Source organism: Conger conger, chromosome 10 (genome assembly GCF_963514075.1).
Source record: "Conger conger chromosome 10, fConCon1.1, whole genome shotgun sequence".
In the NCBI taxonomy this organism is placed as follows: domain Eukaryota; kingdom Metazoa; phylum Chordata; class Actinopteri; order Anguilliformes; family Congridae; genus Conger; species Conger conger.
This window is the reverse complement of record NC_083769.1, coordinates 39,397,024-39,422,709: the sequence shown is the minus strand read 5'-3', so window position 1 is coordinate 39,422,709 and position 25,686 is coordinate 39,397,024. Positions and strand designations below refer to the sequence as shown.

Here is a 25,686-nt window from a genome sequence, read left to right as displayed (position 1 = left end):
AAGCGTTTCTCCAGATCCCTCAGAGGCAGGTGATTGTTTTCATCTGAGACACATCCACATAAAACATGTTGCTATGACATCAGTTCAGAATGTGGGAGGTCTGGATTCCATTGTTGCTAGGCAGATTTACACTATGCTCCGGTCCTTGCAAAGTTGCAGCACCTCAGCTAAATGTGGAGGTGATGCAGCACATAACCATCCGGTCGGCCCCGAAGAGCCAGGACTTTCAAGGTAAATTACGGACATTATGCTTTGGTCATTGAGCAGTATTTTTGACAAGTGTGAGAGCTGATCTCAACTGCTGGTGGCTGAAGAATATGAAACTGGGTTTCATATTTCCCACAGTGGTGATATGAGGAGTGGGGAATTTGGGTCAAACATGGCCAGAGTAAGTCATTCAGAACAGATGTGAGCTCTGGAATAATTAATCACCAAGAAATTAGTCTCTGGGACAAATTATTAGTAGAAAAAAAAATGTTATTTAGAGTGATTTATTCATATTGCACCCCATTTACAAACATTATATGTACATATCTATCTTCATATTAATGCAATATAAAAAAAGTACTTCATGACATGCATTTTAATGCTCATCTGAGAATAGTTTGAATACATTCATCTCAGTTTTGCTTCTTTATACACTTCAAATAGAAAAGAAATGGCGGCGCATGACACATCTGTTAAATGAAGATAAAACAATGTTAAATAGACACATCTGTACTGTGCAACACTCAATCAATCATCAGCTGTACTCCACCACTGGCCAGCAATGTCAACATATTCAGGCAAGCCTTCATCATCGCAAGTTTATCCTACATTCCTGAGACGGTTTGGCTTGCACTTAATGCCAAAAGATTACGTTTTTATTAAACCTCGACAACCTACATGGTTTTTCTGTACCTCTTCCTTCAGACAATTAAACCAGTGACAATCAAGAGACCCAGTTGGGACACTAAGGAAAGGATGAAGAAAGCTGTCGGAACAGAAAGGTGGCGTAACATTGAGTAGTGTACGAAAGGGCTTCGGTGCACAGGGTGCAGGTTCAGTGCGGTCTAATTCACCCTCTCCATTTCCCATCAACCCACTGGTGTGTCTCACAGGGCTGGCTTCAACTCAATCTGTTGAGCCAGACCCACAGTGGATTTTAGAAGAGACTTGGCATCACAAGTATGCAACGTTATGAAAGAATTTCATAATCCTAGCCAATACTGCAATACTCCATTAAGGACACATAAAAGCTGTGTACATACTTGGGGCATCCACACATGAAGCACAAACATACAAATACAGTATGCGTGCGAGTGAATGCGTGTGCGCATGTACGTGTATGTATACCAGTATGTTGCTCTCTCTTCTGCGCACAAGCACAATATATACAGTATATACACATAGGCGTGTATTTGTTTTATCACATACATTTATCTTTCTCAGATACACAAGTTCTACTGATACGGGGTTTATACAATTGTCATTTAAGATGGCCAAAAGACATGCTCACAGTGTAGCATGTTCACAGGTCACAAACCTCCGACCAGATGCTTTTAATTTTTCCAATGGACATAATTTTTTTTCTTTCAAGTTTTTTGTTTTTCTTAAGGCCACTGATACAAAATGAGCACGGTCAATTAGGTGGACCCCTCACAGGTAAAGCAGTCAAATAATATAACTATTGATTTACCGTCGAAAAACCGAATGAGTAATTAAATCGGCCAACCTTAATTTAATCCACCCACGACTATCAGTTACCCTGATGAAAACAGAAGCACAGACTGGCCAATCACACAGGGACAACAACAGTACCTCCACAGAAACACCCACAATGCACTGTGCAGTAGTGCAGCGGTACCAAGTGTAAACAAGATGAGTCATACAACGACACAAAGGGTAAATCTAATCTAATCAGAACAACAATAATGACAAGTCCATTTCGTGTTGGCATACCAAACAGTACCATCGAAAACTGTGCAAAACTACTGCCTGAACCGTATCAATACCTTTTCCCATAAGAAAAGCTCACAATTCTGAATTTGCCAGGATGATATCACACGGAAACAGTCACCTTGACTCAACGTGATTCGTCCGAAATCTAAACGCTCCCTGCACCACCACCCCTTCAACCAATAAGGGAAGCTTCACGAGCGGGGAGCGGCCCGGCATGGAATAGGAACCGCCACTCAGCGACTGACAGCGCGGACGATAACGCGGCTCTGGGTCTGTAGCGGTGTCGCTGGTCCCTCAGGTTTCACCAGCTGTCAGTCACATCCTCGGGCTCATTCCTGCATCTCAGCACACGCTGCACTATTGCTGCCGCTCCAATTAGTGAAAGGTACGTGACTCAAGAGTCTGCTGTGTGATTGGACCCGTACTGCAGCTCCCCGACCCACACCTGTGCAATGAAACGGCAGCCAGCAGAGGGTGCTGTTTCACTCCCCACCACACACGCTGTTGAGCACTATAATGCAATAAGGACCCAGACATAGACCTCTCTATATAACCTCTCATTCTGCAATAAATAAAAACAAAGGGAAAAAATAAATAAAAATAACTCATTCAAACACAGAAATAAACATCACAAATGTAACTTGGTTATTTTGCTCATCAGTTGAAACAATTGCTCCCATACGGACAGAAAAAAAAGAAAATATAAAGCGTATACACACACACACACACACACACACACACATACACACACACACACACACAGTGATAAATTAGTACACACTTAAAAGGAGCAAGAATAGAAAAACGATTAACATGGAAATGATTGTACAGTAAGTCCACGGGTAACATTTTCTTTTACAGTCCCCAAAGTACTAAGTATTTACCAGATAAATAGATGATGAGAACTGTTAAAAAGACAATAAAACTGAAATGCTTGGTAATAAAGAGGGTGCTTCCATCTTGTAGTTATAGGCAGGTTATAGCCAGTTTAATTGTATTCTTCATAGTAATTAAAATGATACTTTCTTGATACCTCTGGTAGAAAGGAAGTATAGTCTACGAAGCACACAGTTACACTCTTGACTACTTTGATAACTACAAGTCACTTGAATTGATAGGTAATAGAGGCTGTGTTTCTAATCATTTCAGTTCCAGTTTACAGTATTTACCTCTGTTTCTTCTTTACCAGTGGTAATTAACCAATTCATGCTAGTCTTAGCACACAGTGAGCAGATAAATACCTAGTACTTAGGGGACTTGTAAAAGAAAATGTTACCTGTCCACAGCTAGCAACTCAATCTGTTCAACCTGGCGTCTCTGTCTTACGTGTTGCGTTATTTCCTGCTTTGCTTACTGTGTGCGTCATCGTATCTACACTCTCATATACAGTACCTGCCACTACAGGAGACTCTGAGCTCCCTCTCTATCCCAACCAACACAAAGAAATCCAAGATCACGGAATACATGGACAGGAATGCAGCTTACACTGCAGGAAAAAAATTAAGCCTTTCAGTGGCCTCTACCATCCCCCATTCAGCACATCAGTGACCTATGCCAGTCCCAGCCCAGCTCACACAAAACTGTCCCACAATGTTGCGGTGACGTTCTGACATTGACCAAACGTTCCAGTACCATTGTGAGAGCGTTCGGTCTCAGCAGGGAGGACTCTACAGCGAGGCACAGCGGTTCTGTGAGGCGTATAGTGTGCTGACGACAAACCCTCAGGATGGGATGTAGCAGAGCAGAGCTGGGGCTACTGGCGTGTGCAAAAAGCCCTGCTACTAAATGAGCCATTTCACCAATGGGTTTTCTCATGTCATGCACTGCTCAATGTACTGTATATATGGCTACATATTGGCAATGTAGATATTTCTTGTCGGGGGAAAAAAAATATTTTTCTCCCAGTAGCAAGCATAGCGCCAGCTGTTTGAATGTCCGTGCTGCAGGGAGGCGGGACGATAACAGATCTCCGGTGCGGTGGTTGATTGAGTGGGTCTGCAGCCTTTCACCCAGAATTCCAGCAGGAAAAATACACAGAGGGAAAAGGGTGAGGTCGGTCAAACACCTGAAACAGACCCAAAGAGGCAGTCCCAGAGCTGCCGCCAGATCACCCAAACTGTCACTGTCACTGTCACTGGAGTCCCGACCTGGAAAAGAGAAACGATCCCGGAGTCCTGTTTCTACACGTACCCATTAATAGTGTGTTAAATAATCTATAGCACTGAACCCCCCCTCAGCACCAGGGCTCTCTCTGCGCCCGGCCCCGATGGAGGCTGTCGCTCCGCTGCCACGCGCTCCTGATCAGCGCCAGCGCCTCCCCACAGCGCTTCTGCATGCAGGGGTCCAACACGCTCCTCTGGGGCAGGGACACCTGGGGGAGGGAGGGGGGGGAGGAGAGAGGGGGAGAGGGGAGAGAGGGGGAGGGAGGGGGAGGGAGGGAGGGGGGAGAGAGGGGGAGAAAGGGGGAGGGAGAGAGGGAGGAGGGGAGAGAGGGGGAGAGAGGGAGAGAGAGAGGGAGAGAGGGGGAGAGAGAGAGAGGGGGAGAGAAAGAGAGAGAGGGAGGGAGGAGGGGAGGAGAGAGGGGGAGAGAGGGAGGGAGGGAGGGAGGGAGAGAGGGGGGAGAGAGGGGGAGAGAAAGAGAGAGAGGGAGGGAGGGACGGAGGGGGAGAGGGGGAGAGAGAGGGGGGAGAGGGGGAGAGAGAGGGAGAGAGGGGAGTGAGAGGAGGAGAAAGAAAGACAGAGAGAGGGGGGAGTGAGAGAGGGGGAGAGAGAGTGGGGGGGAGAGAGAGAGGGAGAGTGAGAGAGGGGGAGGGAGAGAAGGAGAGAGGGAGGGGGAGAGAGAGAGGGGGGGTAATGGACAGAGAGGGGGATAAAGAGAGGGAGAAAGGGAGGAAGCAAAGGGGGAGGGGAGTAATATATTTATTGATGTCATACTGTAGCAATTGCAGAATTGAGTGAACTTTTAGTCTAACAATTCTCTCGGCGAACATCTCCATTCTCACACCTTGAAAATGTTCTTCCAGGCCTGCTCCAGAGCGCCCAGGAGCCGGTCCCTCTCCTCACAGCCACTGAAGTACAGCACCCAGGGGGGCAGGAAGTGGGCCCGGTCCCCTGTGAAGTCCTGCAGGGAGAGGGGGAACGTGAGCACATCATGCAAAACAGACACATTTCTCTATTTAACTTTCAAGAAAAGAACCTTTTAGTGTTTTTTTAGGGGTTTTTTTAAAAGACGCGCACAAAAAGGCGCAACGTAAATATAGGATATATATAAAAAATCATATTATCAAGCATTTGTTTCTCCATTTCCTAAGAGCGGGTGTTTCAGCCCCTCCTGATTCTAGGGCAGCACCTCGTCTCTCACTGCTTCAGCTCAGACTTTGAACTCAAGTTGGGTTTTTTTTTTTGTTTTGAATTTTTATTTTAATAACATTATGGTCGGGTCAACTGGGGGACTGAGCAAAAATATTTCTGTTGCCTAGTTACGAGACTTTCACAGAAGGCATGGAAGAGAACTTCCAATGTGTGCCGACAATATAAGCAGACCCATAAGACTCTCACAATGATGCAGTCCTCTAGATAAACCCATAAGACTCTCACAATGATGCAGTCCTCTAGATAAACCCATAAGACTCTCACAATGATGCAGTCCTCTAGATAAACCCATAAGACTCTCACAATGATGCAGTCCTCTAGATAAACCCATAAGACTCTCACAATGATGCAGTCCTCTAGATAAACCTATAAGACTTTCACAATGATGCAGTCTTCTAGATAAACCCATAAGACTCTCACAATGATGCAGTCCTCTAGATAAACCCATAAGATTCTCACAATGATGCAGTACTCTAGATAAACCCATAAGACTCTCACAATGATGCAGTACTCTAGATAAACCCATAAGACTCTCACAATGATGCAGTCCTCTAGATAAACCTATAAGACTCTCACAATGATGCAGTCCTCTAGATAAACCCATAAGACTCTCACAATGATGCAGTACTCTAGATAAACCCATAAGACTCTCACAATGATGCAGTCCTCTAGATAAACCCATAAGACTCTCACAATGATGCAGTCCTCTAGATAAACCCATAAGACTCTCACAATGATGCAGTACTCTAGATAAACCCATAAGACTCTCGCAATGATGCAGTCCTCTAGATAAACCCATAAGACTCTCACAATGATGCCGTCCTCTAGATAAACCCATAAGACTCTCACAATGATGCAGTCCTCTAGATAAACCCATAAGACTCTCACAATGATGCAGTCCTCTAGATAAACCCATAAGACTCTCACAATGATGCAGTCCTCTAGATAAACCCATAAGACTCTCACAATGATGCAGTCCTCTAGATAAACCCATAAGACTCTCACAATGATGCAGTCCTCTAGATAAACCCATAAGACTCTCACAATGATGCAGTACTCTAGATAAACCCATAAGACTCTCACAATGATGCAGTACTCTCGCTCCCTCTCCAGGCAGATGCCTGTGATGTCACAGAGGTCCACCCCTCCCAGCGAGCGGAAGAAGCTGGTCTGGCAGTCCTGATGACACGTCAACAGCTTCGTGTCCGTCAGCACAAGGCAACATGGGATGCAGGGGGTGGGTGCCAGGCCCTGGGGGATCACCTACGCGAAAGAGGAGACACCGAGCTTCAGTGGTTTATCTGGAGAAAGGCCTGAGCTCACTTACCATCGATTTATTCACACTATTACGGCAGAAATATCACAGTTTATTACATCATTATTACTACAGAAACAATACTGAGAGCGCTATCATTTTTCCAGCTACCCATGCAATATGAGAAACACTACATCTAAAATGGATGCAGGAAATTTGCTCTCTGGATCAGTAGCAGTAAAATAAAACCAGTTTCATCACATGCTCCTACTATGATTGATAAGATAATAAAGTCTCGTTTTTTTATCGTTGAGTCAGCTAGGGCGATTTTAATGAGTTCCCGGCTTGTGTACATCTCATAAAATCTTCAGCACACAGATTTTATGTGACTAAATCAATCACTTGTAAACAGGGGCTGTCTTTTGTTCCTGAAGAAGAATATCTCCAGAGAGTTGTGATTCAGAGGGGTTCATGTCTTTACAGGCTTGTGATTCAGAAGGGTTCATGTCTTTAGAGATTCAGAGGGGTTCATAGTATTAGAGAGTTGTGATTCAAAGGGGCTCATATCTTTAGAGTCATGATTCAGAGGGATGCATGTCTTTAGAGATTCAGAGGGGCTCGTGTCTTTAGAGATTCAGAGGGGCTTGTGTCTTTAGGGAGTGATTCAGAGGGGCTTGTGTCTTTAGGGAGTGATTCAGAGGGGCTTGTGTCTTTAGGGAGTGATTCAGAGGGGCTTGTGTCTTTAGGGAGTGATTCAGAGGAGCTTGTGTCTTTAGGGAGTGATTCAGAGGGGCTTGTGTCTTTAGGGAGTGATTCAGAGGGGCTTGTGTCTTTAGGGAGGTATTCAGAGGGGCAGTGTTTTGTTTCTCACCCCTTTGGAGACGGACTGGCACAGCAGCTGCATCCACTCGGCCATGTCCTGCTCATTCTCAGCGCTCAGCTCCAGAGGGGGGCGCTCCGTCAGGATCACCTGAAAGGAGTGGGGCCTCTCCGAACTGTTGGCCCGGCGACAGCCCCCACAGTGCTCCCCCCTCCACAGAGAGAAAGGAAGGAAAGGTGTCACCCAAATTTAAAACCCCCACAAACCCAGACAGACAGGCAGACTGACAGACGGACAAGAAAGTCAAAATTGCAAACATATTCCAAGCACGTGCAGATCTGCAAAAATGTGAAATGGCACTCCTGCGTTTAGGAGTGCGAGCCATTGAAAGATTAATTGGCAGTGGCTTAGTGTACTAAATGGAAGCAGTTTGCTGCAGTTGTATGCAAATCTGGTTCTATTAAGACATGCAGACTTCTATGCATTGCACTGCAAAAAAAATAAATAAATAAGTCAGTCTCAACAAGCAGTTTAGTCTTAAAATCTTAATTTCTATAACATTTTTGCTAAAAAAAAAAGACAGGAAGCGTTGCCAATGAGGTGAGTGTTTAACTAATTTGAAAATTACACTTGTTAAGCAAACAGTAACCCTTTAATAGCCTCTCGCAAACAGTCAAGCATAAAAAGCTAATATTTTCTGATAAAATAAGATATTAGGCCTCATTACAAGACCAAAACACTCGGTTAAGGCCGACGTTGTTTGCGGTGTGGGATTTCTCTCACGGGCCCTGTGCTCAGAGAGTGTGTGATTCAGGCAGCGTGATTCTCATTGTGTGCCCTCAGTGTGTGACTCTTACCCCATGGTGATAGACAGCAGTGGTGTCACGTCTGTCCTCTCTGGGTACTGATACAGAATGCCATTGCTGTGTGAAAGTGCAACAGTTTGAGCTCACAGGAAACAAATCATCTCAACAAACTAAACCACGACATGTCCTTTCATCCACTGACGGACATTATTCTGTGCAAGTCTCAACATTGACTCACTGACTGTGAGGTAAAAAGTCTTACTGAAATAATCCAGGCCCGTACAGTGCATGCACCATGCCTTCTCATGTTGTGCTTTTCATACTGCAAGCGGTAGTTTCAAGAGATGTGGATAACTGTCACTTATTATACTTATAATACTTACTTATTATAACCCACTTTTAAAAACGGAATGAAAGATCCTTCAAAAATGAGGTTAAAGTTCATTGCTAATGCTAGCGCAAATGCTATTGCTAACGCTAATGCCAGTCCTCGATCCACTCTTCCCCGTACCTGAGCACCAGGTAACAGCTCTTCCACAGCTCCTTGCCCAGGTATGAGCTCCCGGCCCGATAGAGCAACGGCCCCTCCTTAGTGCTGCCGGACTCTGAGGGGCCACACAGGCCGGCCTGCGGGGCCACAGACACATCCAGGGGGTCCTCCCAGTGCGCCAGGGAGTACAGCTGAATGCACACCTCAGAGACCTGCACACAGCCCCCGCCCCAGCATCGCAATCAGGCAGTGCACGGGACCACAAACTCACATCTGAGCGCAGGCATTAGTGATACGAGCAGACATGTTCATTCACAATCCACTACTACAGATCAAGCCTAGCCCTTGACTAAATTCAATTTTGAATGGGGATTCTCCACATAAAACTTATGTACAGCCCCTGTGGTGTTGAATTTTAGTTTAATTTAGTGAAATAGATTGGCCAACTTAGCTGAAAAACGAAATAAAAACCCAAACAGTGAGGCATACTGTAGTCTCTCCCTCCCTTACCTCACACTGAGACTCCTGAGACACAAACTTGGTGAGTGCCAGTTTCTCCATGGTGGCGTCGGTCAGGACCGAGGGATAGGGGGGCTCCCTGCACCCCTTCACCATCGCTGACCTCAGCACTGTCAGAAACCAGCTGGGAGAGAGAGAGAGAGCGGGGTTACACACAGGGAGGAGAGAGAGAGGGAGAGAGCGGAGGTTAGACACAGGGAGGACAGAGAGAGGGAGGGAGAGAGCGGGGGTTAGACATAGGGAGCAGAAAGAGGGAGAGGGGGAGAGAGAGAGAGGAAGAGAGAGACAGAGAGAGGAACCGAGGTCACACTCACACAGTCAGGGATGAGTCAGCTGTGTCCAGCAGGAACTGCCTCCTCCGATTGGTGCACACCAGTGTGACCGTCTGCTGGTCCAAGCCCACCTGAGAGAGAGACACAGCACACTCACACACTGCTAATACCCTAACCCTAACCCACACACACAGCTAATAACCCTAACCCTAACTCACACACTGCTAATAACCCTAACTCAAACACACTGCTAATACCCTAACCCCAAGCCTAACTCACACACTGCTAATAACCCTAACCCTAACCCTACCTCATACACTGCTAATAACCCGAACCCTAACTCAAACACACCGCTAATACCCTAACCCTAACTCACACACTGCTAATAACCCTAACCCTAACCCACACACACAGCTAATAACCCTAACCTAATGAGAGACACAGCACATTTGTGAGTGCAACAGTGATGGGCCAGAACTAAATTCTAATGGAGTATTCACACTGACATTGTGAACCCTTTGAAGAGTAGGTTTTTAGAATGTTTTTTTTCCAACAAAAGTAAGTGTTCTAGAACTCTTTCAATTACAACTAGTGATCATTACATTTCAGTTAAGAACATTGTGATCTCACACCTTAAAGGGTTAACAGACAAAAATATGTAGAACAGCCTTATCCAGTTTCCAGTGCTGGCAAAAGTGTATGTGTCAAATTCTCCACTGAGATTGTGTTTATGGTACAAGTGCTATGCTACCATGCCTATGGCTGATTTATCACTAAGGAGACTGTTGTTCTACCAAAGAATGCTGCTGACACTGAACCAAAAAAAAACAGCCAGCCTGCTCAGCCACATAGCTCACATTCCCTGCCTGAGACTGGATAATTCAAGAGCTGCTTTCAACACGGCTGTTTTTACTCAAAATCATTCACTGTTCAACCACACAACACACAAACCGGTACAGACACAAATGCACACCTATACACACACAAATACACACAGACACGCACGCATGCACACAAATACAGACCCGCACAAACAAATGCACACAAACAGACACACAGAAGCACACAAACACACACGCACACACACACACACACACACGCACGTGCATGCACACGCACTCACACACACACACACACACACACACACACACACACACATACACACACACGCACGTGCATGCACACGCACACACACACACACACACACACACAGAAACACACACACACACATCAGTAACTCACAGAAATGTAGTCCAGCTCATTGTAGGACACTGCCTCCTCCACAGTGTAGGGCTTCTCAGCAGCCCCTGGGACACACACACACAGCCATGATGTCACACCTCTCCCAGATCAACCGCAGTGCCCATACTGCCCATTATAACTGTCACAGTGTATTCACATTCAAATGAGAACATAATTCAACCTTCTCCTCCTTCTGCAGCACGGTGCTATGTGAAGGTACTGGCCTTGCCTTTTCATGGTCACAAAGTTAATTTAACTTGAACCTTTTTCAGCAAACAAAATGTGAAAATGGTTGCCAAGGCAACGTAAAACAGGTGTTTGTGTTCATATTTGCTGGTAGATATTCAATAAAAATTCTGAACAGCCTCAATGTCCCCACTGACAAGGAGACCTCACAATAGCACAGGCTACACGGCCAAGAGTATTTATGCAGGCGAGAGAACCGTAAAAAAGACAGCTGTATATTCAGAGGGAATAACTGCACGCTACGGAAGATAAAGGGGCTGAAAGGAGCTGACCGCCTCACACCGGGCCTGGGGTGTGGCTAGAGCCCAGGTGTGCTCACCTTTGCGCAGCAGGTAGATGTAGCAGTCCGTCAGCAGGAGGTAGAGGGGCTGTAGGTCTCCTTCCATGTGGCCGGTGCTCATCCTCACCATCTAAAAGGCCACACAGAGGTCACTGTGGCCACCACACCAAGCCAAAACATGGAGTGCTGCCAGATCCACACACACCAAGCACAGTACTTCATTCATGAACATTAAGAGATAATGAGTTAAGCCATGTTCACTGAACATTGTTTAGACAAGAGCATATTCCAGAGGATGAAATTACACATGCACGAGCAAACACACACACATACACACACACACACACACACACACCTTGAAAAGCTGCTCTTCGTTCTCCCTGAAGACGTGGATCATGAGAAGCAGCAGGTGGTTGTTGTCCACTCTGAAAGACAGGGGGGGTGATGTCAGCACCAGGGCATTTCACACCGGGGTCTGAATCAATTCAGCATTCAGTGAGCAAACCTGAGGAGTGCAACCTAACCCAAAACACACACACAGGGATGACTCATCACCTGAACTCAGCGGGATGAGTACAGTCCACTGGACTGGCCCTGTTCTCTTCACCCTCCTCTTCCTCATCCAGCTCTCCTTCCTCCGCTTTTCCTTCCAGGGCGGTGCCGTTCTCCACCGGCTCTGGCTGCACCTCCTCGTCCTCCTCCTCCTCCTCCTCCTCTTCCTCCGGCTCCTGCTCTAGGGCTACGTTGAGGGAGGAGCCCTGTCCCTCTGCTTCTCCCGCATCTTCATGGCCACCATGTAGAGCCGGCGGCTGGCCATGCCCTGCAGGGTCATGGTGGCCACCACCTGGGGCAGCAGGGTCTGCACTGTCGGCGGTAAAGCGGTAGTAGTCTGCGGGGGCCGTGGGCGTCTGCCGGACACGGGTGTCTGGGGGGGCCACGGGACGGTCCAGGGGGGCAGGGTCGGGCGGTTCCCCTCCAGAATCCCCCCGAAAGGGCTGCTGCTGCGGGGGCGGGGAGCTGCTGTTACCCCCGGGGCTGGTGCCCGCCGCCCCCTCCCCCGGCCCCCAGGCCTGCCCGTCCACAGAGCCGTCCAGCCGGTCCATCACCTCCCTCAGGGGCTGGCCCACGCTGTCCATGGAGGTGTCCGCCATCTCAGGGAGCCTGAGCAAGCCTGCGGCCTCCGCGTCGCGCTCCTCCGTGTCCTCCTCCTCCTCGCCCCCGCTCCTCCTGCTCCTCGGTGTGCCCGACCCGGAGCCCTGTGTGGCCTCGGTGACCCCCCAGCCCTCCCCCGCGCCCTGCTCCCGGGACTCCTGGGACTCCTGCGACCCCCTGTCCTCCTCGCCCTCCTCCAGGCCCGGGGGGCTGCCGTTCTGGCTGCTGCTCAGCGACTCCCCGCCCTCCCGGCCCCCCCGCCGTTTCTTCCCCGGCTTCCTGCGCCGGGCCATCCTGCAGGAGGACGACAAACACGGGGCTTAAAAACAAGACCAACAAGACCGACTACTCCCTTTCCTCCTTTTCCACACATCATTCAATGTGGTGCCTCAGGCTACACTGTGATGCTTCTACAAATATTGATATTGCGTTTCATTTATTTCCAGAGCTTATTTTGCATGTGTTTTTTTTTTATCATTATATGAGGACTGGATTCAATGCAATGGAAAAATGATTGATCAAAATTTTGATCAAAAAAGACCAAAACCCTGCATTGCACGTTCTCCTACCCTGTATGCACTCTGCTGCAAATTGGATGTCAGTTTTAATATCAGAACTGAGCTCATCACCTTTCAGAGGGATGTGCAAAATGAATCTCAAAGTGAAAGACATGGCACTGACACGGCAATATGACTCCCTGTCAGGGGCGTATTAGCTGACAGGGAGCTGACATAAAGCAATCAGTCTTAGCCTCAGACATGGTCTGTGAACTCAATGTCCATGTGTGCAATATTAGGGCTCAAGGGATGGACAATTATTCATTTTATTAATGGTTATTTGTAAAAATAACGATGCCACTTTAATCAAATAACGTACTGACGTTCTTTTCTCCTCCTAAGTGCAAAGTGCAGTGTAACTGTGGAACTGGAGGGTGCCGCAATGTCTTCAGTAAATTGAGGAGGGACCCAGACCACAGCAGCACAGGCATCTTCCTCTAGCCTGCCGCTAGCTGCAGTATGCGTTCACTCTGCAGTCTGCCAGGTCAGCAGCTGCTGCACCAGACTGCAGGCTCCTCATTCACTCCTGAACAAAGACACGAGCAACGTCCCGCTGAACACAACCCCCATGGCCCTCCCACCCATTATGCATCACCCCCGTCAGAGGGGGCACTAGTGCATTCAGTATTCCGTCAGGAATGCCGGCACTAAGGTCAGGACTGACGGCGGTAATGGTAATGTCAGGACTGAAGGTGGTAATGTCAGGACTGAGGGCGGTAATGTCAGGACTGAGGGCGGTAATGTCAGGACTGACGGCGGTAATGGTAAGGTCAGGACTGACTGCGGTAATGGTAAGGTCAGGACTGATGGCGGTAAGGTCAGGACTGACGGCAGTAAGGTCAGGACTGAGGGCGGTAAGGTCAGGACTGAGGGCGGTAATGGTAACGTCAGGACTGAGGGCGGTAATGGTAACGTCAGGACTGAGGGCGGTAATGGTAACGTCAGGACTGAGGGCGGTAATGGTAACGTCAGGACTGAGGGCGGTAATGTCAGGGCTGACGGCGGTAATGGTAACGTCAGGACTGAGGGCGGTAATGGTAACGTCAAGACTGAGGGCGGTAATGTCAGGGCTGACGGCGGTAATGGTAACGTCAGGACTGAGGGCGGTAATGGTAACGTCAAGACTGAGGGCGGTAATGTCAGGGCTGACGGCGGTAATGGTAACGTCAGGACTGAGGGCGGTAATGGTAACGTCAGGACTGAGGGCGGTAATGGTAACGTCAGGACTGAGGGCGGTAATGGTAAGGTCAGGACTGAGGGCGGTAATGGTAACGTCAGGACTGAGGGCGGTGACGGGGCGGCAGTGGAGCGCTGCTGACCGGATGACCTCCAGCTCGGTGCTGGTGCTCTCCGTCTCGTCCCCGGTGGTGGTGTCGTGCCGGCTGGCCGTGTGGACGGGCGTGACCTCGGCGGAGGTGTTGGTGTCCGAGTCCTCGTTGAAGGGGTTGTGCCGAAGCGTGGGGCTCCGGGGGACCGGGGTCCCCCTCCCCGCCGTCGCCCCGGCCGCCGCCCCCATCGCCGGGCTGACCACCATCTGGGGGTCAGAGGTCGTGGAGCGAGGGCAGCTGACGGGATCGGTGAGGTCACCTTCTGTCAGAAGAGGAACAGAGGACAGAGAGTAAGGGTCAAATATGTCGTTGTTTTGGATTCAAATACTTTTATACGCTTTAATGAGCTTGTCTGGTGCACTAGAACCAATGAAATACTCTCATAAGGTGCAAACCCTGCCTTCAGGCCCTCTCGGTTGGCTCAATTGCACCAGGCAAGCTCAATCGAGCACAGCAAAGTATATGAATCCAAAACAATTACGTATTTGACCCAGGTCAGTCTGGCACACACACTGGCAGTGTGCGCAGAAGCTGTACTGGGATTAGACAGAGCACGTAAGAGAGCAGAATGCATGCGGACAAAGACAGATCTGGGCGCAGATTCAAACTGCACAGAGCGCATACTACCCACACACAGACTACTGAAGAGACCAAACAAGCAGGAGACAAGCAGAGGATTAAGACAACAGGACTGAACGGGTTATATTCATTTCTTTGTTCAGCCACGGCCAAACAATATCCCCTCACTTTACAAACGGTTTAAATCACCAAGCATGTGAGTTTCATTGAGCTGCAGGCATTGTAGTGCATATTAGTACCATAACAGTCAAGACAGAGGTGTCACCTTACAAAATAAAGAACATCTTCCAGCAAAGTAGCAGCCTACATAATAATATATAATTACACTCCAAACTCTGATGCAATTAGCAATTATACAACCATAATCGAATTGAATGCCTAAAATGCAACCAACAATGAAAAAAAATCTGCTGCAACAAACATTTTTCCAGTTGAAGAAACGTTGTCATCTTATCATACCCGGAGATCACCGCAAAATTCCCTATATATATATCCCTCTACTGTATGTGTGGCTTTTACGGGAGATGCCCCGGGATATTAAACAAACGACAGCACAGACCGATTTCATCCACATACTGTAACCTGCCACTGTGTGTGAAAGGAGCCTTGATGGCATGGCATGAACCCTAAAAGGGAAAATAGGACCAACTTAGCACAAAAAGAGCACCTAAATGTTCTAAATCAACATTTAAAAACTGAATACCACCACACCCACAAATCATCTATTGGTTCATTTAAAAAAATCATAACTTGCTCAACAAATTTGCTCAGTTACCAGGCCAATAATTATACTAAAACAGGTTCAAATACAGGGAACCTTTTTGCTGTGTCCAAAACCACCGCCACACCTTCTACCTGCATAAGCCTGCATGCTGCAGAAGCTTGAGCTCAAACCAGAGCAAAGAGCTTCGCTTTAAACTCAGACCACAATTAAAAGCACAAATAGACTGCAGGAGCTTATGTTTCAGGGATTTTAATGGGATTTGGAGATGGAGTTACTCAATTAAACTAGCACACCTCAAACACTCAGAGAACGCATCAGCGGAAACAGAGGTTTTAGCCTCTTCCATTCACATAAATAAAAGTGGGGGCTAATTGCTGACTGGATTTATCAAACTGGCCAACAATAGCCCCTCATTTTATTCATGCACCCTGACCAGCCCTTCTCATTAAGAGCCCTCGCACAACTAGGCCAGTGGTAAGTAACCCTGTCCCTGGAGATCTACCATCCCGAAGCTTTTGATTTCAACCCTAATTTACCGTAACATGCCTGATATCTACTAATACATAGCTCAACAAGATCTGTAGTTGCTGGATGAGGTGTGCTTTGTTAGGGCAGCAGTAAAAACCTACAGGACATCTCCAGGAACAGGGTTGGTTACCACTGTTCAAGACAGTACCATCTTGAGCATGTACCCTCCCCTATAGCACAGTCTCCCCCTCACACCAGAGGAACCATGTATTGTGTGAGCCAACACAGAAGCAACCTGAATAACCCAGAAAGATTCCACTCTAAATTAGCCCCAACCCACTTGGGAAGAACAGCCAGGAGAATAAATGATTGCAAGTAGATGTTCAGTTTTTGCTTTTTAAAAGAGGTGCATCAAGAACTGAGGATACCCAAGGATTACAATAATTATCGAACTTTTTGAATAGATAGTATTAGTATAGTATGAGCATCATACAGTTCAATCTTTTGTAAGAACAGAATCTGAGCTCACATTATATTATTCTTCCAAGAATTATATGCAGAAACAAGTGCAAAAAGCAAAAAGAGAGTGCAAAAATAGTAAATGTATTCATACGTTACAGGTATGATTCATTATCATACCACTGTACAGGTGTGCTCATCTTTAACATGACATTTAGAAATAATTATAGACCTGCACGGTGAGACAATCTTGCTCAGCTTTTTCAGAAATTGTAGTGTACAGCGCATGATTCAGCACTGCATCTAAACTTAGGTTTAATATAGAATTAGCACATCTTATTTTTACTTTTTAATGGCATTTGGCAGATGCTCGTTATCCAGAGCGACGTACAGTTGATTAGACTAAGCAGGAGACAATCCTCCCCTGGAGCAATGCAGGGTTAAGGGCCTCGCTCAAGGGCCCAAGGGCTGGGCTGATTGTGGCTACACTGGGGATTGAATCCCAGTCATGTACCTTAACCACTACACTACAGCCCGCCCCCACTTGAGTGAGTATGAGTTACTCTGAAAGATTGTCAACTTATTCTAAATTTTGAAACATAAATTAACCATGTGACTCATGTTGTATTGTAGGGTTGAGTTGCACTGCACTTAAGCCATCTTGGTAGATGCTCTTTAATGACGTATCCCGTTTCGGTGTGCAACCTTTTAAAGAGAGACACAGAACTGAAATCACGAACAGCCATTTCATCCTTCCAGCGATTATTGTACATTTTAGCCAAAATTCCCAAAAAGCTGCCGCACTCTACTGCCCCCTAGCTGTAGCGAGTTAATGCGAAGCAAACAGTCGTGCCACATGCACAGTAACGCATGCACTGTGACACACTGCGGAACGGACGTGGGAGAGCTGGAGGGAGGCTGGGGGGGAGGCGTGGAATTAACCATGTCCCACCTTCCCATGCTGCACTTGGCATTGACTGCAACACGGGGAAGATGTCACCGAAATCATAATCTAAAAAAGGACGAATGAAACTCAACATTAGCTGGGAAGGTATGATAAGAGATGGAGATGGAGAGGGAGACGGAGAGAGAGAGAGAGGCAGAGAGACAGAAAGAGGGACAAAGAGAGAGAGAGACAGAGAGAGAGAGAGACAGAGAGACAGATTCAGAGAGAGAGGGCAAGACAGAGATGAGACAGACAAAAAATATGACAAGAGAAACACAGTGAGCATGAAGGAATATACATCAATATGGGAATAATGAATATTAGAGCAGGGTCCACTGATGCATCTTTGCATGGAAAATGAAATAATATTGACATAAAGCGTACAACGCTCTGCGATACATTTAACACCTACATTCTTATGTTCAGTTCTTCACTGACCAGGTCTATGACAAATTACAGTTACAAAATATGAGATGAATATTTATTCATTTAAATATTCATATTAATGTAAGACATTAAATATTCATGTACAGTTTTCCTTCACAAATGTTTGCTGGGGGTTTATGACTGTAAACACTTTCAGTTTCCTGTTGCATCTTTTTAAAGAATGTCTATACTTTTTACAATCAATGCAATGATGCATTTGGCCCTCATATAAATTAAACTAAGTGATGAGACAATTAAACAGGGAGAGAAATGCTGTGTAATTTGGCAGACAGACAGGGAGTATCTCCACTGGAATTTCACATTTTATTTCTGTTTACTCACAAGGATGAACCAAAACTCACTGCCAGACTCGCTATTGTTCCCAGTGTCCCGGCTGAATTCCCAACCCTGGCTCTTTCAACCTAATTATCCCCTGATTTAATTGGCAAAACCATTGTTCTCTCCTTCTCCACCTCAGCTGCTGTGTGGTGAGTGTTCTGACACAAAATGGCATCCGTGCATCACCCTGGAGGGTGTCACACATTGGTGGTGGTTGAGGAGAGTTCTCCCTCATCACTGTAAGCATTTAGAAGAGTGTCTAGAAAAGTGTGATATAAGATCTAATGATCCATCTACCTATCTATCGATCTATCTATCTATCAAATAATGGTGAGCTTTGCAGTACAAACGTGTCTCACCCTTGAGAGGGAACAGGAGGTAAAATGTGAAAATATTTTTTTTAATATTAATTCACTTTACTTGGATATCATTTTTGCCAATTAACCAATCGGAGCAAACACCTGCATGGTGCTCTAGTCAATTCCAATAAAGTGTCAGGTGAATCAGCGTAATCGACCGTGCAGGTGCGTCTGTGTGCCAGTGAGCCGCAGTGCCGTACCTTCACTGGAGGGAGCGATGGCGCTGTCGTGTGTAGGTGTGTGTGTGTGCCAGTGAGCCGCAGTGCCGTACCTTCACTGGAGGGAGCGATGGCGCTGTCGTCCCACTCCAGGTTTGTGGAGGTCAGGGATGTGAAGGAGTGCAGGGACAGGCTGTCGGAGCTGGGCAGTCGCTCTTCGAAGTCGGGCAGGTTCTGAGGTTTGTAGTATTCCGGCATATAAGGGGCAACGTCCAGGTATGGGGCATCCTACACAGGGGAGAGGGGAGAAGGAGAGTGAGGGGAGGACATAAAGGACCAACACGGGGCTGCCCAACCCTGTCCCTGGAGATCGACCATCCTGTAGGCTGTCACTCCAACCCGAACAAATCACAGCTCATTCAACAGATGGAGTTCTTGTTGAACTGCTAATTAGTAGAATCAAGTATGCCAAATTAGGGTTGAAAGAAGGATGGCAGATCTCCAGGAACAGGGTTGCACAGCCCTGGTCTTACATATGATTCGTTTCAATAGTATGATATTATACTAGGCATTCAGAAAATGGCTACCCAACAGAGGACCACAGTCTGCCTTCCTGTCACACTTAATACAAAGAGAAGACCTACCAGCTCCAGGTCAAACCGGATGAACTCCAGTCCTGATACCAGGGTGAGGAAGAGGGTGAGGTGATCATGGCTGCAGACCAAGGCATTTCTGAAACGCAAGCACATTTCCTCCATTTGTTCAAACTGACACAAGACAGAAAGGAACAACACAAGTTCAGGTGAAGATACTCACTTGAAGTAGTACTTCTGCAGCAGTGCTTGGTTCTCCTGGAAGAGTCGCAGGTAGCTCTCCAGTGAGCTTTCGCTCAGTGCCAGGTATAACCAGGCCCGACCTACACCGCAAATCCCAAAGAGAAACTCTCAACTCAAAGTGTCAAAGGTACTGGGGTATACAGTCAGTGCCAGTGCATCCAGGGAGAAATATCAATTAATATGCATTCAAAAAAAAACAAGCAGTTTCACTACTATAGGTATGCTGAAATGCCATGAAATCCGGTTATAGAATACACCCCTTCCAGGTCTCTAGCTCTAGGGCAGTCAAATCAGCTAGTCAGCTAGCCATCCGAGTCAGGCCAGTTAGGTCAGTGATGCATTCCTTCATTCCGAAAAACCTGAACGTCACCTCATCATTCCCTTGTAGAATTAGCTTGTTTTTAAAAGGCACATTAGTTGAATATTCATGAGCCTTAATTGGGTCCAGATTTCAGTTTGTGATGCTAAGAAAGGCATGTTTCTTCCACCGACGTTGAGTCATACGGAGGCAAGATCTCAACAGACATAGCACATTAGACAAAAATATTTATACCAAATAAATATGAACTAAAAATGAATGACTGAACAGTTCCCAATTGCATAAAAATAGATGCACAAACATGAAAGTGCAAGGCAAATGCGCAATAGTTTTGGATTCAAATAAATGTATTATTATTATTATCATTAAATACTTTTCTGCGCTTGATTGATCTTGCCTGGTGTAACCAAGCCAACAAGGAGGTCCAGAAGCAGGGTTTGCACATTTTCACAGGTATTTCACAGGTCTGAAAACACCAGACAAGCTCAGTAAAATGCAGAAAAAAAAGCATTTCAATCCAAAAGCATTACATATGTGACACAGGTCTCGTGGATAGGGTTTTATGCATGTTGTAGAATATATCTGGCTGAAAAGACATCAGCGGAGGTGCCGGTTTTGTCATGAAAAGGCTGTGCCCGTACTGCGGCCGAGGTGGGTGGCGATGTGCTGGAGCTCCTCTATCTGCCGCACGGCTTCCTTGCGTGTGAAATGGAGGACCAGGACCCAGTACCCCGAGGAGATGTCCTGCAGCCTGAAGACCAGGGGGAAACGGGGAGACAGAAATGGGACATCTCCCCCGGGGTTTGACATTCATCCGATGTCAAGTACTTCATCGATTTGACGTGTCACACAATACATTCCTCACGATGCAATGCAAATTAAACAGAAATTAAATGAAAAACAGGAAACAGGCAGCTCAAATATCATTCAACCCGCTACACACACATAAACATATGCTTGCGTGCTGGCCAGGCCTGGGTCATGTCATTGTTTTGAATTCAAACACTTTTCTGTGCGGGACTGATCTTTACCCATAAAGCAGTGCGTGGTCCAGGTGTTCACACAGGCGCTGCAGAACACGGTCGTGGTTCCGGATAGCCGGCGTCTCATCCTCACAGGCGGCAAAGTAACTCTGCAACTGAGAGGAGAAAAACTCCAGTGAGGACATTCTGTAGGGTCAAATGCTCAATTTCCAGATGTTTCCACTCAATAAAGTGACACGAAACCTCATCATGCCACTAATGTGCCAGTCAAATAAAGTTGTTATATGTTGATACTTGTCTGCCTATACACTACAGACACATCTCTAACATATTAAAGCAAATTAGCATTTTAATAGATCTATCCAATATACTGTATTTCTTTTTGGCAATGCACAAACAATAAGCAGGGTGTTTAATTTTTGGTTGAGATATAGCCCTAATGCCAGCACACAAGCACAGTATATTTCAGAGTGAGATCTGTGTTTGTCCACATCACAATCAGTAATGGTCTCTGAATTTTCCATTTACTATACACTAATCAGAGTCCTTTACTGGTTCTCCGATAAACCTGTAAAATATATAGCAATAGACCATACAATTGGGTTGCTTCAGTAGAAATAAGAGATTAGTTCTGGTCAGACGGTACTGGTATATGTTATTTCCCCAATACTCATCGAGAGCTTCTTTTGCCTCTCACCAAAATGCAGCACACTAAATGCATCCTAATTAGTACTCCTAAATTATTTATCCAGTTAGCAGCACTCATCAATTCTCAGAACCAAGTGCTCCTAAAATGGAAGCTCTAATGAGCCCTGGAATGTCTCTTGACTTGAGTCAACAACATGTGGGTGGCAAAACAACTTTTTTTTTTTTCTCGGTCAAGTTACTTTTTCCTGCGTGTGGTTAATACTGGCCTGGATCCAGCCAACATTTGTCTTTCACTGGGAGTTACAAACAAATGCAGACATGAGGCTCCTTCCAATTAAGGATATTGCCACTAAGAAATGAGCTGTTATATAGCATTGGTGGTGAGCCTGCCAAATAATATAGGCTATGATAATACGTTTCCAAGAGGAGAAACCCGACACCAGCAGCTCTGCACGCACCAGCTTCCTCTGCCCATTTGCACCAGTGCCATCAGGAACAGAAAACAGAAACACGCAGGGTCTACTGGAGAGAGCACCAGCTCTCGTGCACAGAGACCGCAGTGAACAGGAACTCCGGAGATGGGCAGTCATTCTGCCCTGCCTGTGGCTTCGTCCTCACTCTATGCCTGTTGTCTGACTGCATTAATGCACAAGCCGTTCCAGTGGAAAACCTGCAGCCCCGGAGTGGTTATGCAGGCAGGGTGATGTGGATCAGATGGGTGCCAGCCTGTCAGTGCCTCTACATCTCAGGCAATAAAGCGTGACATCAACCACTTACCAGCAAGGAAGCTTTTGCACAAAACTAAGTCAACATAAATATGAATTTAAATACACAAACATGTTAAAAGCATGTTATTTTACACTGTGTTGGGTGAGTTTCTGATGCTACAAACTGAAGTGAAGGATGCAATGAATGAGTATAAATATCTGAGTCTGCAGGATTTTATGGCACTGCTGCTATACTGACTGTTGCCTTTCCTCTCCAGTAAAACAGTCCATGATTTCACTATAAAACAAATAAAACTAACTGCCCTATAATAGCCCTGACATTTCACGATAATAAAATAAGCACATTCACCAGAATGACTCAACTCTGTATTTTACATATCGAGAAATTATCGCAGACATTTGCAGCAATATTACACATGTTTCAAGATATGAAAAAATATGAACCAAATCTTTTTATAAATTAATCATGCATGCCTTCTTTGCTGACCTCATCATAACCCTTCAAATTCACTGCTGAGCAATGAAATATATATATATATACTGTTTTAGATTTTTTACATATATATGTAGCAGTGGAACAGTTTATGTTTATGGTATATTGGACTTCTTTACGGTCTACCAACAGGGACAGTGCAGTTGGCATGCCTCACCTACTCAATTTCTGTCACACACGTCATGTTTTGAGCCTGCTTTTTGGCTTTGCTTCTCCCCTCAGCATACGTTTAAAAGACCATGCATGTCTATTCAACGACAGTGGAGGGTGAAAGCTGATTGTCATTCATTAAAAACATGAAGCAATCAGGTCTTGGCACATTTCTCTCTTTTTTTCCTGTGTTGCTAAATTTTGCTCTACCCGCTGGTTGAGAAATCAGTAAAAGGGTTAAGGTTCTGTCGACATGATACCGATTCAGCCTCAGCAGATCCCATTAAAGAACATGCAAACAATATGTTATGTATCTAAGAGACCATATCTGAAAACGAAACAGGCTACATGTTGCCCAATGTATTCCTCATGATTCAACAAATTTTGAGCCATGAGTTGTCTGCCTAATCTTAATTCCAACCGCCTGACAGTCATGTGACCTGGTATGTCTGGTGGTGGCCTCCGGAAATCAGAATAAATGAAAGCAGAAGACGGCGGAGTAAATTACTGATAATAAAAACCAAAGAGACGACGCGCTATCAATATATAATCTCCATCAAATAGCCAGGTAAAAACATAATGGAGTCTATGGTATATCATTATATGATGAAGCAGCGCTAAAGTAGTATAGTCAGGTAGAATGCGCAGAAAGATTTAATGTAGGTTACTCCTCAAACATAAGACCGAAAAAGCACATCAGATGTTGTAGCAAAATGAATGGCAACAAGAGATGGCCAGAATCTACAGGCAATCCAAGCAAAATAATCACCCATTAACCAAGAGCCCAACAGGACCTAAATGCTGCTTGATGTCAGTTTTTCCCATTTTGCACTGTGGACAGTACACATGACATACATTAGCTTCCGTCATAAAGATGGGTCATCATAACAACAAAAAAATGAGGGCAACTTGATTTAATGACGTAATGACTGTTCCACTGCCATGCATCCCATTCAAAACTGCTGCTTGGGTTAGACGGCCATTGTTTCAAGTTTGACAGCGTCATTCGTGCAAACTAAGTGTATGATGCTGTAACCTAACTATACATTGAAAGCTAGCTACATTAGCTACCGTTTTCATCACACGAAAATAAAATAAAGGATGGCAATGCCAGCTAGCTGGCTGCAATGTTGCCAATGTCTTTCAGGCAAATAAGCTTTGTTTTGATTTCACCAGCAGGTCCATCTTTAGAGCTACAGTAATGCTGCGTTCAGAGGAAATTGCGCACAGAGCACACACCGCGATACGACGAGACAATACGAATAGGCTACATTAAAACAAACTACTTTATTTCTTCGGAGTCGTTTCAGTAGGCCCGCGCAGCTAGAACCCTTCTCTCAGGAATGTGTCATAGCTTCAAACCCCGATTTCTTAAGCCATTATCCCTTTACGGTGACAGCAATGTGGCCCGAGACTCAATAACTTACCTTCTTTACAGAAAGTGAGATATTTTCCAGTATTCTGTCTTTGACTTTGAGTTGATCCATCCCTCGGAGTCTCGTAGGCCGCCTGCGGATGTCAGCTGGTCTCCGGTATGGGGGGCGAGTTCTGTCCACTATTCCTCCTACTGCCACGGGCAGCTATGTCCACCCGCGTTCTACGAGTTAGCGAGCGGTTTCCTTTTATCTTCAGGAGAATTGGCGTGCTTACTTTTGTTAGCTAGCGTTGTTGGCTATCAGAATTAACTCGTTCGCAGACGAGCTAAACAGCGCACGTTCAATGTTCACTCCACAACATTCGAATCGGTAACGTACAAAAACTGTCAAGTTCAACCAGGTGACAGCTGTCATTTACGATAAATGCTAGCCACCTTGCCAGCTAGCAAAATTAGCAATCAGTCAACACCTGGCGCGCGTGTATCATAGCCTAACCTAGACAGCGCGGTCGCCAGTTAACCAAGTGCAGTCTTGTCTTTTGGCTACCTATCATTGAACTCCATCTACTGCGATTCTGAATTTAGCTAGCTAGCATTTCTACTAGCCTAAGTATCAACATAAACGTAGACCAGCTAGATTGAGCGATGAGCTAGCGCTAGTCAACTAGCTGTATCGTAATTAACACATTCATGCCCTGGCTAAGGTTTGCAGCTTTGTTCGAACCTAGGCTAGCTAGCTAGCTAGAGCAAGTAGCCAATGATGTTGTCAGCAATCGTTCAAGACAAAAATCACTAAGTTAACTTAGCTATCTTACTTCAAGTCGATTTTGCAACTAGAAATTATATTACAAGTAATACATCCCGATAACGAACAAACAACCACGCATTTCCATGAGTAAAGTTGTCGTTCGAGCTAACTTTCCTACCTGCAGTGCATAACTGCCTAGTTATCTCTGCATGTCGTAGCAAGCTAGTACTAACTCAGGTTGTAGTTCGAAATAACAGTTGCCGTTATCAAGGACTTGAACTGTAGTCTGTAGCTACAACATTGGCAACTGACAATGTCACCAACTGCAGTGTGTTACCTAGCAACAGTTAATGCCATTTTTCTAGAACAGCAAACGCAGCTGTCATCTAGCTAGCTAGCTATACAGTTAAATGTAGCTAGCTCATCCTTTAAAATCTATGCTAAGAGCCCGACGAGAAAAGTTCCCGGTTTTGAACAAGGCAAGTCAACAACTCGTGACAGTGGCGGAAATGACGTCATTCAACTCCGAAATGTCAACAAAAAATCTGTTTTGCTTGTATTTCAACTCCTTAGAAAAAAAGAAAAAGAAACAAGCTACTTATCCCTTGAACATTGTGACTCTATTCGACTCCACTCTGTACCAAATTGTTACAATGTCAAAATACCAC

At 45.8% G+C, this 25,686-nt stretch overlaps 1 protein-coding gene across 1 annotated transcript; it reads right to left on the bottom strand.

Annotated features, from left to right (window-relative positions):
- Nucleotides 1–475: 475 nt before the first annotated feature.
- Nucleotides 476–25,476, bottom strand: plekhm2 (pleckstrin homology domain containing, family M (with RUN domain) member 2). Its single transcript, XM_061259109.1, has 20 exons — nt 24,323–25,476; nt 20,925–21,031; nt 20,535–20,644; nt 19,555–19,654; nt 19,383–19,470; nt 18,852–19,026; nt 17,463–17,522; nt 13,534–14,542; nt 11,799–12,689; nt 11,599–11,668; nt 11,283–11,373; nt 10,718–10,782; nt 9,518–9,606; nt 9,195–9,327; nt 8,706–8,896; nt 8,246–8,311; nt 7,440–7,599; nt 6,397–6,576; nt 4,946–5,062; nt 476–4,312 (listed from the first exon to the last, which is right to left on the bottom strand). Exons 1-20 carry the CDS (start codon nt 24,380–24,382, stop codon nt 4,175–4,177), a joined length of 3,900 nt encoding a protein of 1,299 aa, XP_061115093.1. The 5' UTR covers nt 24,383–25,476; the 3' UTR covers nt 476–4,174.
- Nucleotides 25,477–25,686: the final 210 nt, after the last annotated feature.